Genomic DNA, 16,082 nt, shown 5'->3' on the forward strand with positions numbered 1-16,082 from the left:
AAACAAAGTTTGGGGGGGTATACTGGAATCGGGTTGTCCGTCTGTCCGTCTGTCCGTCCGTATTTTTTGTCCGGGATTCATCTTTGTCGTAATTGAACAAATCTTTTTCAAACTTTCAAATATTAATGACCATGATGTAAACCTGTGCCTCCGTGGATTTGGTCAGAGTCGCATAATCCTGAGTGGAGTTGTGGCCCCTTAATGAGTTAAATTGGGCAAAATTAGCTTTGTCCAGGATTCTTCTTTGAAGCTATTGAGCAAATCCTTGTCAAACTTTCAAATATTAATGGCCATGATGTAAACCTTTGCCTCCATGAATTTGGTGGGAGTCACATGATCCTGAGTGGAGTTGTGGCCCCTTAATGAGTTAAATTGGGTAAAATTAGTTTTGTTCGTCCTACTCCTTTGTCATTTTTGAATGAATCTTTTTCAAACTTTTAGCCATGGTGAGAACATTTGCCCCTGTGATTGTGGTTGGAATCACATGATCATGTCTCCAATTATGGCCCCTGAATAAGTTAAAATAGGCAAAAATTATACAGCTTTGTCTAGCCTAATCCTTGGTCATTTTTTCTCATTTTTTCTATAAATCTTTTTCAAACTTTCAGATGTCAATGACCATGATATGAACTGTTGAATATGTGATTTGGTGCACCTGTATTAATCAGAATGTTTGCATGGCCTTAAAAAGACCTTTAATTGATTTTGTCCTTAAAAAGACCATCAAAAGTCCTGAAGTTAGGTGCATACAGGCCTTAAATTGGTTACAATATTCGCTTTGGTGGCCTACTCCTTTGTCATTTTTCAATATATTTTTCTCAAACTTTCAGCTATCCATGACCATGATGTGAACCTTTGTATATGTGATTTTGTGCACCTGTATTATTTCCTTGGTACTCATGTGGGGGGGGGGGAGGTGGTGGGGGGGGGGGTAAACAGAAATTGGGTTGGCAGACTGTCAAATTCACCCGTCCACCTTCATTTTGGAATATCCTGTCAGGAGTCATGACCCCTTTATGGTGAAAATGAGAGAAACAGGTTTGTTATCTCCCCTGAGGTGGGTGGGAGTAGGGTAATATTCGCTTTGGTGGCCTACTCCTTTGTCATTTTTTATCATGACCCCTTTATGGTGAAAATGAGAGAAACAGGTTTGTTATCTCCCCTGAGGTGGGTGGGAGTGGGGTAATATTCGCTTTGGTGGCCTACTCCTTTGTCATTTTTCAATGTAATAGGTATTCTAAATAAACTAAATAAATTTATTGCCTTGTGCTTTCTAATGATACCATAACTAAGGCCAGGGCAAACAACCTAGACAGGGAAGGGTTGGGGGGTATTCGTTAGCCTTTGGCTTACAGTTCTAGTTGGAAAATATTTTTTTGGAAAATGACTGCTAATTAGTGGAAGACATCCACAGCTTAATCACTTATCTACAGACACTATATTAATGATATCGTGAAACTGTGTATGTATTTTTCCCTTCATGCTTGAATGAATACATATTATGATTATATCACTGTTAGTGATTATATCACTGTAAGTGATTATATCACTGTAAGGAACCACTGTTATGTGCTAACATTAATTTTGAAAAGTTATGACTATTTTACAATAAAGCTTGTTAAAGTCAGATATCAAAAAATAACTTTGGCTTTAACTGAAAGTGATTAAAACAACAATAGCAACAACAATGGGCCAAATGTCAAATTTCTTACGCCTGTGGTTTCAATAAAGTGTTGTAATATTATTTCCAAAACATGACCTTAACACACAACACCGTGCCCTCTAAAAGGTCCTTTCCACAATAAAACCTTACCAGCCTCTGCTGGGGCTCTAAACATATAGAGCTGCTGAATTAACATGTATTCACGTCTAAAGCCATATGATCCAACAATGATATTTTTCATTAGTTCTTCAAATGAGCTATAGTTCTTTATCACTGATAATTTGCTGAAGTTTATTGAAGGGGCACATGTGTTTACAGTTGTAAGATAATCACTTTTGTGATCAAAGGTTATTATTCCCTCTGTGATACAGCTTGGGAGAGCTGGGCATCCAATCAGTGCTTGAAGGAAATGTCCTGTGTTGAGGTTTACTTCAGATGAGGACCCAGTTTCAGCATCGATGCTAATGCATGACATTTTCGCGCCTGGAACATACAAAAAAGGAGAAAATACTGATAATGAAATGAAAAACATACTGTACCGGGGTATTTGCTGCCATTGTTGGGACACTTGTAATATGGATATGGGTGTTTCTAGAAGCATATGGAATACATGTAAAACTGTCCAAAATCATAAAACACTTTCTTACTATTAGTGGTTATTATTAGAACATAAATGGCAAAGTTAAGATTTAAAAATGCCAATATTAATCATATTTTGAAATTGAATTGAACTACACTTACATGTATATTGGATTAATACCCTGATCATTCTGCGTTGTTGGAACAGTGTTTTTAATATAAAGATAAGTACTTTTTTTCTGATAATTAGATTTAATTTGACCATAAAGCTTCAATAATCATAATTTAGAGGTTGACTCCATACTCGCTATGTAATTTGAAAAATCTTGAAGGTTTTTTTCAGGACAACTTTGTAAAAATCACTCGTGTTTAATTACATTTTCTCTCTTAGTGGAATGAGTGTGGTATGCATTCACAGACAGGTCTTCAACTATTGTGCCACAATGACTATTGTATATTTATTGACTATTTCTATTACCCAAATTTAAATCCATGTTACAATCAGAACATAAAATATATTTTTAAACCATGGCCTTTTATGTGCAACTTTGGCCAGTAACCTACAGACATGATTGTACTCATGGTGAGCATTTATGCCTTGTTACACATAGCCAAGTTATAGCCTGGACAAGCCGAACTAGAAGGAATTAAGACTAATCTTATGAACTCAGGTGAGCTTATAATCTGTGTGTTACTCTTCAAAACATGGTTTAAGAACTTTTATCTCAGTAAATCTGTTGAAGGAGCTCAGAAAGTTAATCAATACAAAAACTACAAGCTATTACAAAACACTAAACAGTATGCCAGGGGAGATAACTCAATAAACATGCATGATAGGATTATTGTTCTTGTGCACTGCAGAACGCCACAAATGGATACATACGTGGCTATCTCAAATGTATTTTTAGCCTCCTAAGAGTTCCTAATGAACTGAATATATTGTTTTCCTAGCCACCCAAATACCCATTTTTCACCCCCGACAGACAAAGCAGTAAATCTTGTCAAATACCAAACCAACAAGTCATAGTGACTTTCTGCCTAGTAGACTAAAAAATCACCTTTGGTGTATAGTAACGGCTACAAGTGATACTTACGTTCAAGTTTCTTAAGGAACTGGTGAAAGTTGCATAGAATTACTTCTTCATCTTCTTCTTCTGCTTTATCGGAAGAAAATACAGGCTTAAAAAAACCTTTGATCGTCAAGCTGTCCACATGCTCTGTCTGCATAAGGTAACTGTATGCCTTCTCCGGACATTTACGCAACATGTCTAGCATGCCATGAAATTTGATACCTGAAACAATTAGGGTAGGAAGATTTGTAAAACTTGTAATAAATATTTTTACCATACTAAATTTTTCTATATGGGTATCTCTGTGTTCCAAACCATGAGTCATATGCTTTAATTTAAAATAATTATTATTAGAATATTGTTATTAGCAAAACTGACATTACTGAATTATTGTAAAGCTTCATCTTTTAACTTCTAAAGAAGAATTCAAATAAACCACCAGGAGGGCCAATATGGCCCTAAATCGCTTACCTGCTTAAAATGACCAAATATTGAGTGGTTACTAAAGGAAATCAATAATATTGCTAGGGACGTCGAGACGAGTTCAGCTGGTTATTCTAGGGATGTAAGAAGCTGCCAAAGATTTCTGTGATGGCAGACAGTGAAATGCTGCTATGGTAGTCAAATATCCCTAAGTAGTCCACTTATCAAGTGTATCTGTTAACGCACAAGTCCTATAAATTTTAACAATCTTTACTTAAAACAGTGGAATATTTTTAGTGTTGCTAAGCACATCCGAAGGTCAAATATCTCAATACACAGATGCTCAGTCCTAAGGCAGACACACAGTGCCAGAGCTGTAACACTACCTTGGTATTCCTTACACCTGTATATGTTGAGCAGTGCAAAGAAGCTGGCCTAGATAATGCAAAAGTGCAACTATAATATACAATAATTAATCTACACTGAACACATTATCCACAAATATTTAGGGGAAAACACAAATACACATACCTTCCACAAACTGCGGTAGACTTGGAATACATCGGTTGAACATGTAATAGCTCTTCATCGCAGACACAGCATCTTGTCTGCTTTCTACTGACAATACTTTTCTAAAACCACAGGCTTCCAGCAGATCCCCATATTTCTCTATCATCTGGTTGCAATCAACTGAATCGGAAATCTGTGAATAGCAAAGTATTTGCATGTATTTATATGTAAGAGATTAATTTCATTTAAGCAGTAATTATTACTAAAACAGAATAACATGAAGTGTACCGTGACATTCCTTTAGGTTATAGACAACCAAATAAAATTGAATAGTCACTTCCTTATTGGTGTTGTTTGCCCTATGCAAGAAATGTGTCAATAGTATACAGACACCCCAACTTCTAAATATTGCCAAAGAAGCAACTATTACTTATGTAGTTGATGAGTGTGCATGGAAATAACTATATAAACAACTTACAGTTTCTTTCAGAGCACTAGCCTATTCCGTCTGGTAACAGAGCACAATAACTAGCCTGAAAGCTTTTTTATTTAAGCCTGAAAATACCATTTAAAAATATATTTTACCTCTTGTATAGCTGACACAGCATCCAATCGGCCAAGTTGATCTACAGGTATATCTGTTATACATGTGGTTCTTCCACTGACAATGTAGTCCACAACATGTTTCATGAGATTCCTTGGTCCTGGATGGCCATTTAAAATGCCCATTGTAACCATTGGTCCCATTAAGAAGTAATGCTTTTTTCAAGTAATTGTGAATCGAAGCTGAGAACACTGTTCTCAAAAACAGGGGAATGGTCATAAAGCAATGATAAGAGCTCTCTCGTCAATCCGCCTGAGTCCAAACCTTCTTCCCCTATGTTATACAAAACTTCCTGTTCCATTCTTCTTCTGGCGCCTGCTCAATTTCTTCCATGGACTGCTGGACAAGCATTCTTCGGATCACTGATATGTCCTTGAGCTTCTCTCTATTCAGAGTCCTTGATGACAAATAATCATCAAATGAGCTGCAATGATACAAATGAAGAAATGTGACATCATAAACTGTCAAAGAGTCTGTGCCCTCAGTGATTTTTTACCTCTGCGTCCTGCGTCCTGGTCCTAAGAAAAAAGATGTTTTAAGTTGAATACCAAGAGCCATAAATCTTACAATATTTCAGTTCTTATTTTATAACATGTAAAGAAAAAACACATTGTTACTGTAACTAAGTGTATGAATTTTGAAGTCGATCTCTTCAGTGGTTTTAGTCATTAGGAAAAAACTTGAAATGTGTAATTTAACAAAAGTTGCAAAGGGCCATAACTCTTAAAATATTAAAGTTGGAAGTATATAACTTGCCATGAAGGAGCACATTGTTCCTATGATATTTTTTATGGTTGTAGTAAAATTATTAAGACTAGATGCCAACAGGCGAAATGTCGAGCCCGTTGAAAGAACCTTTGACACAGACAGGCAGTTATATATATACTATATATATAATAAGTATTATGAGGTGCACTTTTATGTAATTTAGAAAGTGCATTTTTTTATTTAGACGCATAGTTCTAAATATAGAGAAGAATCTCTATTATCAACCAATTAAGTAGAGGTGCACTTCAAAATTAAGACCTGCACCTCTGTCTCATAAATTTTGACCCAAGCGTGACCTGGATCTTGTGCGCGACACGCTGCCTCATGATGGGGAGCCTTCAGAGAAAGTTTTTTGAATATCCTATAATGCATGATCACGATACAACCTGGACAAGGTTCAGTACTCATTCAAAGTCTTGTGCGCGATAAGCAGCCTCATCATCGGGAACCTTCATGGAAAGTTTCTTTCAAAATCCTTTAATGCATGGTCAAGAAACAGCCCGGACAAGGTTCAGTACTCATTTCAACATTAGACCTAAGTATGACCTTGACCTTTGAGGTACAGACCTGGGTCTTATGGGCGACAAGCCGCCTCATCATGGGGAACCTTCATGGAAAGTTTTTTGAAAATCCTATAATGCATGGTCAAGATACAGCCCGGACAAGGTTCAGTCAGGATGGACGGACGCACGCACGCACATACACGGAACCGCCATTGCGATAACTACGTCTCGCTTACCGCAAGAGGGCTCGACAAAAAACATGGAAAATGTTGATGAACTGATAGACGAATGGACAGACAGGGTGATTACTATAGGGCACCTGCATTTCTTTGCGGACCCTAACTAGCATGTAGTTGCAAGCAAAACTTGAACCAAAAAAAGTTATCTAACTTAAAATATTAAAGCTAGTGTGCCGATTGGGAAGGCTTTTAAAAAGAAATGGATTTGAGTGTAGTTTCACACAGAATCTTAACCAGATGTTTAAATTTGAAACTTGAAGGGTCGTTACTTTATCTATATGTAAGATAGAGTTATATAATATTAAATATAGAATATTGTCATTAAATACTGATTTTCATTTTACAATCTAATTACTACAGGACATGAATTATTAGATTTGGCCGACATGTGGTTTGATCTTTAGCACCAGAAATAAATTCAGTGAATTGTTTTAAGGCTTACTTGAACGCATGTTTAGCTTCAGCTTCCCTTGACTGGCAAACTTCATCAGACTGGCAACAAACATCAGCGTAACAATTCTATCGGGACGATTTTATCACAAACTGGACATACACCAGACTCAGTCTCTTTCCTGAAATATTTATCAAACATGATATTCACTCTGTTTGAAAGCAAGCAAAATGGTGAAATAAAACATCTGCATGTACATTACAATTTTAGATGAATTCACACAAAACATGAAAAAGTAAGACTACAGCGCAAATGAGCGAACGCAAACACCCTTTTCATAATAAATTTTCATAACGACAACTTGAAATGCAATGAAGAATGTTGGATTTTTGGCAGGAATTGTCCTCCATATATCTGTCTTCCTCATTGTTTTTATGCCTCTAAACCTGTGTGCCAAATTTCATTGCAATAGCACTAGTCTTACTCGAGATATTTAACTTTGTTTAATGAGTGACAGGACGGAACGTATACTTCGTTAAGCAGGGGTACAATGACAGAGAACAGAATGAAAATTGTTTTATAATATCACCATCCAGGAGCTAGAACTGTAACAGTCAACAGAACATAAACTATAAAAATATAGTAAATGTGAAAATGGACTTCCAGGGCAGCTGCTGGCACTCTGGAAAAATACATTGTGCATAATGCTACACAATATCAATGTAAAGATACATGATTACCTCTTCAGGTTTCCAAAATATTACAAGACACAACATTTACTGGCATAACACAATTTTGCATTAAAAATTGCAAAGCCTCAGGCAAACATTTCATATATTTCTATAAAAAATGTTGTGGCTCTACGTCGGCAACATTTAAATCCCCCACTAACAGAGTTTCATTGATTTCCTAGATATAAGTTCAAAATGTATAAGAAAGGAAGGCAAAACAGGTCAATTTCTAGGACATCACTAAAAATGTTAGGAAAAAAAATCCAAGATTGAACCTACATTAGAAGTTTGCAAAACTCTACCATAATCCTAGTTTCATGTCTATTACATGTCTTCTAAATCTTTACCATGTAACATTAAATTTTGTAGTCCACAAACTTTTTGATCACCCTTCATATATATGTATTAAATACTTACACAAGCAAATTGGCACACTGGTGTCTGTATAACATTTCTCTTCTTGGGAAATGGTGGTAGAACTTCATCCTGAATTTAATACAAAACTAGGTTGTTTATACACAAAAACATATTGCACCCCCCCCCGTCAGCTATAACCTTGACCTTAAGATCATGTGGATGGTTTATGGGTTCTGCTTGGATGGTTAATGGGTTCTGTACATCGTCTTGATGAGGTAAATATTTGACAAGTTTCATGAAAATCCTTCAAGGGGTTAAGGAGAAATTGAATGGACAAGAAATCCAAGGCTCAAGCCTTTGACCCTTTGCTGTATTCCTGACCCTGCGCGTTGGTTCATTGGTTCTGCACATCGTCTTTATGAGCTATTTTGGGAGTTCCATAAAGTTTGGCAAGTCCCACTTTCAGTAATCATAGTTAACTGGTTCTTTTATAATGTGTGCTCAACTTCTGCAGACACTGAAATATGGTCTTCAAAGCTCTAGTAGGAAAACCTTTAGCTGATCATATGAATATTAATTCATCACTTGTAAAATTTTAAGCAAGAATGAATGGTATACATGCGAAATGTAAAAGCTATTGTGAGGATTTTAAGTATACATAATTCACCTCCTCTGTTACACCACAAGTCACAGCATGCTCCCTAAGTAGTCTCAGAGGAATCATCCTGTGACATCGAATGCACTCTTCCTAAATACCATCATCATCCTAAAATAACACAATGTCTTTAGCCATAATTCACTGAATTGAAAAGTACAATTTAGTGTGCAAACACAGACAAAAACTGCAATTTTCATAGACCAAGTCTCATAACATTTGATCTTGCCTACTGGTTAAATCTGGCAAATAATCAAGGTTATCCCAGATCAAAATCATACACATATTGACTGTATATCATTATGGACTGGATCAATGCAGAAATTAAGTAAGAAGTCTGTATAACAATATCTATTACGAAGGATTGTTCGGAGACAAATCCCTTATACTTAAGTTAACTCACAGTGAATTCTTGTCCTTCCAGAGACAGATTATTTTGTATAAGTTCGTATATAGCAGACTGCCTGACCAAGGTTACTTTGATTTGACAGGAAGTTTACAGTATAGCCACCAGGAGGCACACTTATCACTTCCAAGTCGCATCGGCTCCGTGCCTGCGTCCTCAATAACTCAAATCCTCCAATTCCCCTCAACTTGGGGTACTCTCCTCCAACTGACTCTTCAGTTACGTGGCATCATCATTTTTTTCAAATTTTTTTTTCACCCAAGTTGGCTTTATACATGTCTTTTTCTTCTCGGGTAGGTGCAACATTCTAAATGAAACAATAGGAAAAAGGTAAACTGTAGTGATAAGTATATGTCTACCATTAAAACTATCATTCTGAATATGTTGGTTTAACTAGATGTAGGGTGTTCCTCAGAACACTTGTATCACCTGCATTTTCCAACAAAGATCACTTAAACCTTTACTTACAAACCCCAGAAACAATAGGGGTCAAAAATGAAGTTTGAGGATCCAACCACAAAAACTCATGACTTATTGAGTGAAAATGTTTTTTTTACTACAAAGTCACTGTGATCTTGACCTTGTGACCCAAAATGTATGGGGAACATCTATTGATTTGGCAATAACCAATAAGCCTGCCAAGTTCGAGGATCCTAGGCCAAAGGGATCATTTACTGACCATGACCAATATGCCTACTGAGTTTAAGGATCCTATGCCCAAGTTATTGAGCTGAAACCGTTTTCAGCTACAAATCAAGGTGCCTAGTGATCCCAAAATCAATAGGGGTCATCTAATGACCATGAACAATAAGGTCCGAGAACCCAAGCGTTCTTAAGTAATTAGTCGGAAACGAAATGCGTGATACCAACTATGGATGGCAACGCCGCAGCCGACAGACCAACCAATGACCATACTGCAATGTTCATGATGCTCCAAATTCAGTGTACAAAGTAAGAAATTTTAAGAAAACAGATCAAATGGATGATAAACTTACATCCGAAGTCTTCCCAAGAACACAAAATTCGTGTGTCCAGAAACTACATGTACGTGCTTGCGTAGGATTAAAACGTCTGGCACGAGCCCTGTTCTGTTGGCGCTGTAAGGCTGGTAGGGAGCAAATATGTTCCTTACTGCTGCCATAGTCCTTGAAGTGGAGGTGGCTGAATGGCTAGTGTTAGCAGTTGTGGCAGTATCAGTATTAGAAGTAGAAGTAGTAGTAGAATTCTGACAGTAATAAAAATATTCATATAAAATACATTGCATCCAACACTGGATGTTTTTCCCAAACATAACCATAAGTCCCCCCCTCCCCCACTCAATATCAACTTATCGCTGATATAATTTTTGAAAGTAGGAAAGGTGAGAATGGTTATAAAATTTTAATTTAAATCAGGCCAGTCCATTAACTGACATCAAATGGCCCTGAAGTCATATTCATCGTTTAGTGTAACCTTGATCTTTAAGAAGAAGAACGCATTTAATGCCCAACACCTTCCCATAATGATCTTCAGTTATAAGTAGATTGAAAATATTATTAAAAGGTATTAGTAGGCAAGTTTTTATGCCAAAGGTGAGTCAATACCAAATTGTTTTGAATATTTGACAAAAGAAAAATTCTGACAAATCTTTCATCTGTGAGCGGACACGCTCATGAATATGGCTTTGTATTGTAATAGATTCTATATTTATAAAAATGTTAAGTGTTTCAACTCTGATTAGAAAATATATATCATTTTCTAAAACGTTTTAGTTTTGAGTTCACAATATGTTATAGATAACAATAGGGCCAAAATATAACATGGAAGCTGATATGTAAAATATACTAGCATGATTTAACTTTAAGCTGCACTCTCACAGATCGGCAAGTTGACAAAAAATATTTTTTATCTTAAATTGTGCACATTTTTGCAAACGTGTCTTTATGCCAGTGATATTAAGTACCTCACCAAAATTGCGAGTGCCAAATGACAGGAATAAACTCTGAAAAGCACATTCTCCTTAACCCGTAAAACTCCCTACCTTTCAAAAATAAAAATTGATACGGACTGTTTCCTAGGTTAGTTTTGGATTGACTTAAAAGATTGCGTTTATAGAATAATATGTTACGATCAGTAGCATGTTAGCCTTTTGATTAAAAGATGTGAGTTTGAGTCCCACAGAAAAAGATTTTTTTTTTGTATTTTGTAATATTCCTTTTTATAAGAATAAATAAATAATAAAACATAGACAATAAAGTCAAGTTTTCAAAATTTGACCCAAATCAGTCAGAAACAGCTTTAAACATTGGCAGAGCATAAGATGCATTCAGTTTTATATTCTGACTGGTCAAACTGTAACCAAATTGTCAAATGTCATGATTTTAAAAGCAGCCTTTTACGCAACAAGTAAACAGGTCAAGATTGTCTAAGCTTTTACCATAAATTCCATCAAAACTCTGGAAATTTAACAATAAGAGTAAAAAATCCCAGTTACAGACCCATGAGTAAACATAAAGGGTTGGTATTAAAATAATAATGAATAAAGCCCGATCATTTTCAAGAAAAAAATGCTGTCCGAACCCTACGTCCGAATATACATTCGCATAACTGAGTTAATAAAGTATTGCTGTCCAATAACAGATGTAACAAATATATTCCAACAATTAATAATAATCAACAATAAACACTTGTTTCTTTGTCGTGTTACCTTCGTTGTTGTTCTGGTAACAGGCAAGGTTTGAATCTTTTCCATGAGGTGATTTTGACGTCCGCACCGAAAGGGATCATTTAGTATTAAACAGTGACCTCTGTCGTAAGAAAACACAATGCAAAAATTGGTTCCCCGCTCATTTTTTGATAACGTCAACATTGTAATGCATACGATTTTGTTTTAATGTGTCAATGTTAGGCAGCATTTTATACTGCGAATGATGTTTTCATTTTTTTTATTAAGTGTTGAATATTTTATTACAAATGAATTAACACATATTTGGTAGCGTCCATAGACTGAATACCTAATGTTGATTTAAATATTTGATTTTGAATTAAAATGTATTAAATATATTTTAAGGGAAATCATATCAATTTTCAGAATGAAACAACAAAAACGTGTATAAAAATAAAATTAACGTATAACAAAGATATATTTCAAAATACCTTTATAATTATAAAGAAACGAAATACACTAAGTTTTGAAAATAACCAAAATCTAACATCAAATTCAATATCGCAAAAGTAAAACGGAAATTGGAATGTCATAAAGCATAATGAGTTAACTGGCGGATAATCCATTCCATAGGCTTCATCAGGGCAACCGTAAATTTAGTTAAGGTTAACAGCCACTTACGTTAGCTAACGATAGGATTTGTTTTTGTTTTGTATCCCTGTTAAATACACTCTTAGCGGCTAACCATATCGCAAAATTCAAGCCGCAAACAATTACTGAACGCAATGCCTATCAGTGTAAGAATCATGTTTGGTCAACATCATGATATTAGGAAGGAAATAAGAAACGTATGAAGTGCTGGACGTTGCTGAATATGTTTGTTTTTCAGGGCTGGTCGTTCACTGTGCATGTGATTACATATTAAGTGTTAAAGTTGAAAGAATATTGCAAAATGAATCACATTTTTATTTCTTTAAAATCGGTTTAAAATACCCAGTTCAATTGTAGAATGGAGCTTAATCATAAGCAGTATGCATTCTTAAAATATTCATACGTTTTTTTTTTCGCATAGCAATTGTTGAGGAAAGGATTATTGCTACCTTTATTTAATATACCAATCGTTAACATTAACCCAGATCCATTGAAAATGCATATTTAAGGCAAATGTGAACTAAACCGACATTATTATTCAATAAGACACATACAATGTAAAGATTTTATTTGAGATTTCCATCTGACATAAATGAAGTCCTGACCAGACAGTTGCCAACAAAATAACGGAAAGAAGCCATAAAATGATAGATTGAGATTAGACTCGAAACAAATAGACCTTTTTGCAATTGCTCACATAATCACTTATCGGTCTCAATACCTATGTTTATTTGAATAGCGAATCGAGGGGTGAAAGCGAAAAGGTTCTAACTGACATTTTGACCAAATATGATTTTTTGTTATATTTGTAATAATAATATCTAAATACATCTACTGTAAAAAAATTGTAGCATTATGGAGTCATTAAAGGTATGAAATGAAAAGTTGTCCAAAAGTTCTAACTGAAATATGAATAAACATTTAATGCGAAAGAGTTCCATGTGCAACCCAGCACTTAGAACTTTTTCGCACTAAGAAATTTTTGTATAACGGAGAGTTCTATCTGATACATTATTTAATATTTAGGACAAAATTGATATAATTCATTTTTCTTATATAAATAGTGACAATAGTTGATTTGAGGTTTATGGTTTTTTGAGATGTTTTGCCTTTTTATACAGTTTTAGGGAGGACAAACTACTTTTAACATGACAAAAATTGCCAGGGGAATGGTGAATTTTGATTTCGAACATGTTGCCATGTGTTTTTTTATGATGTATAATTTTTAGTCACTTTTCCAATTTAATTACTTTGACCAAAGTTTATGACATTTGTTTAGTAGATTGTTAGCTGATGGGAGTAGTAGGGATTTGACATAGTAGGGATGAGACAGCAGGGAAAATAGTTGATGATTATGGTGATAGGAGTAGAAGGGATGAGACAGCAGGGAAAATAGTTGATGATTATGGTGATAGGAGTAGTAGGGATGAGACAGCAGGGAAAATAGTTGATGATTATGGTGATAGGAGTAGTAGGGATGAGACAGCAGGGAAAATAGTTGATGATTATGGTGATAGGAGTAGTAGGGATGAGACAGCAGGGAAAATAGTTGATGATTATGGTGATAGGAGTAGTAGGGATGAGACAGCAGGGAAAATAGTTGATGATTATGGTGATAGGAGTAGAAGGGATGAGACAGCAGGGAAAATAGTTGATGATTATGGTGATAGGAGTAGTAGGGATGGGACAGCAGGGAAAATAGTGGATGATTATGGTGATAGGAGTAGTAAGGATCAGGGACAGCGAGGAAAATAGGTGATGATTATGGTGATAGGAGTAGATGGGATGGGAGGGTAGGGAAAATAGTTGGTGATTATGGTGATATGAGTAGTAGGGATGGGACAGCAAGGAAAAATAGTTGATGATTATGGTGATAGGAGTAGTAGGGATGGGACAGCAGGGAAAATAGTTGATGATTATGGTGATAGGAGTGGTAGGGATGAGACAGCAAGAAAAAAAGTTGATGATTATGGTGATAGGAGTAGCAGGGATGAGAGAGCAAGAAAAATAGTTAATGATTATGGTGATAGGAGTAGCAGGAATGAGACAGCAAAAAAAATAGTTAATGATTATGGTCATAGGAGTAGCAGGGATGTGACAGCAAGGAAAATAGTTAGTGATTATGTTGATACGAGTAGCAGGGATGGGACAGCAAGGAAAATAGTTAATGATTATGATGATACGAGTAGCAGGGATGTGACAGCAAGGAAAATAGTTAATGATTATGATGATACGAGTAGCAGGGATGGGACAGCAAGGAAAATAGTTAATGATTATGATTATACGAGTAGCAGGGATGGGACAGCAGGGAAAATAGTTAATGATTATGATGATACGAGTAGCAGGGATGTGACAGCAAGGAAAATAGTAAATGATTATGGTGATAGGAGTCGTAGGGATGGGACAGCAAGGAAAATAGTTTATGATTATGGTGATACCAGTAGCAGGGATGTGACAGCAAGGATAATAGTTGATGATTATGGTGATAGGAGTCGTAGGGATGTGACGGCAAAGAAAATAGTTGATGATTATGGTGATAGGTGTTGTAGGGATGTGACAGCAAGGAAAATAGTTAATGATTATGGTGATAGGAGTAGTAGGGATGGGAGAGCAAGGAAAATAGTTAATGATTATGGTGATAGGAGTAGTAGGGATGTGACAGCAAGGAAAATAGTGGATGATTATGGTGATAGGAGTAGTAGGGATGGGACAGCAGGGAAAATAGTGGATGATTATAGTGATAGGAGTAGTAGGGATGGGACAGCAATGAAAATAGTGGATGATTATGGTGATAGGAGTAGTAGGGATGGGACAGCAATGAAAATAGTGGATGATTATGGTGATAGGAGTAGTAGGGATGGGACAGCAAGGAAAATAGTGGATGATTATGGTGATAGGAGTAGTAGGGATGGGACAGCAATGAAAATAGTTGATGATTATGGTGATAGGAGTAGTAGGGATGTGACAGCAAGGAAAATAGTGGATGATTATGGTGATAGGAGTAGTATGGATGGGACAGCAAGGAAAATAGTGGATGATTATGGTGATAGGAGTAGTAGGGATGGGACAGCAAGGAAAATAGTGGATGATTATGGTGATAGGAGTAGTAGGGATGGGACAGCAAGGAAAATAGTGGATGATTATGGTGATAGGAGTAGTAGGGATGGGACAGCAAGGAAAATAGTGGATGATTATGGTGATAGGAGTAGTAGGGATGTGACAGCAAGGAAAATAGTGGATGATTATGTTGATAGGAGTAGTAGGGATGGGACAGCAAGGGAAATAGTGGATGATTATGGTGATACAACAATTTTGCACAATCAAGCTTTAAATGAGTTGCATTTATCAAGAATAATTAGATTCACCACCACAGCAAAGCTTTTCGTAGATTTTCTTGATTGTATAAGGTTAGAAAGTGTTTTATGCTTGAGTTACTTGATATTATTTATTTGTAGATGGATTCATTTGTGGGGTAGGGATGGGAAATGTGGGAAAACAGTACAGCTTTGTTCCAGTGTTTACTGTCCTGGTAGTGGTAGGTCAGTAAACAGATGGCCAACAAATAATTTGAAACACTTAAGGATTCCAAATTTATTGTTTTATGGCTTAAACCGTTATTAACGGTTTAAGAAAAATGCATAAAGCATCAATTTTGGGACGGAAATGTGAAAAGCTGTGATATGATCTTTTGTCAGCAGTCTTTTATCACTGGTTTGCAGATTTTAACGCAAAAATTTGCTTGTTCCAGGACAAAAAAATATATTTTTGTTAAAAGCAATTAGTCTTGTTTGTTTTTTTAAATCTATGTGACTGTACCTTTACATTCATACCTGGTGTTCATAGTGAATTGAATCAGACAATTATTGTTATAAAGCAACAGTTATTGGA

General features: G+C 35.8%; 2 protein-coding genes across 2 annotated transcripts; both read left to right on the forward strand.

Moving 5' to 3' along the window:
* The first annotated feature begins 9,770 nt into the window (after positions 1-9,770).
* Positions 9,771-13,949, forward strand: LOC128244501 (uncharacterized). Its single transcript, XM_052962502.1, has 2 exons — positions 9,771-9,850; positions 13,559-13,949. Exons 1-2 carry the CDS (start codon positions 9,771-9,773, stop codon positions 13,947-13,949), a joined length of 471 nt encoding a protein of 156 aa, XP_052818462.1.
* An 81-nt stretch (positions 13,950-14,030) lies between these two features.
* LOC128244502 (uncharacterized) lies at positions 14,031-15,741 on the forward strand. Its single transcript, XM_052962503.1, has 2 exons — positions 14,031-15,492; positions 15,650-15,741. Exons 1-2 carry the CDS (start codon positions 14,031-14,033, stop codon positions 15,739-15,741), a joined length of 1,554 nt encoding a protein of 517 aa, XP_052818463.1.
* Positions 15,742-16,082: the final 341 nt, after the last annotated feature.

The sequence above is a fragment of the Mya arenaria genome, chromosome 8 (assembly GCF_026914265.1).
Source record: "Mya arenaria isolate MELC-2E11 chromosome 8, ASM2691426v1".
Classification (NCBI taxonomy): domain Eukaryota; kingdom Metazoa; phylum Mollusca; class Bivalvia; order Myida; family Myidae; genus Mya; species Mya arenaria.

Coding starts and splice junctions, on each gene's coding strand:
- LOC128244501 (XM_052962502.1), top strand. CDS start 9,771: ATGGATGGCAACGCCGCAGCCGACAGACCAACCAATGACCATACTGCA. Junction 9,851..13,558: donor CTCCAAATTCAGTGTACAAA/GTAAGAAATTTT, acceptor TTATGGTGATAG/GAGTAGAAGGGATGAGACAG.
- LOC128244502 (XM_052962503.1), top strand. CDS start 14,031: ATGGGACAGCAAGGAAAAATAGTTGATGATTATGGTGATAGGAGTAGT. Junction 15,493..15,649: donor GGAAATAGTGGATGATTATG/GTGATACAACAA, acceptor ATTTATTTGTAG/ATGGATTCATTTGTGGGGTA.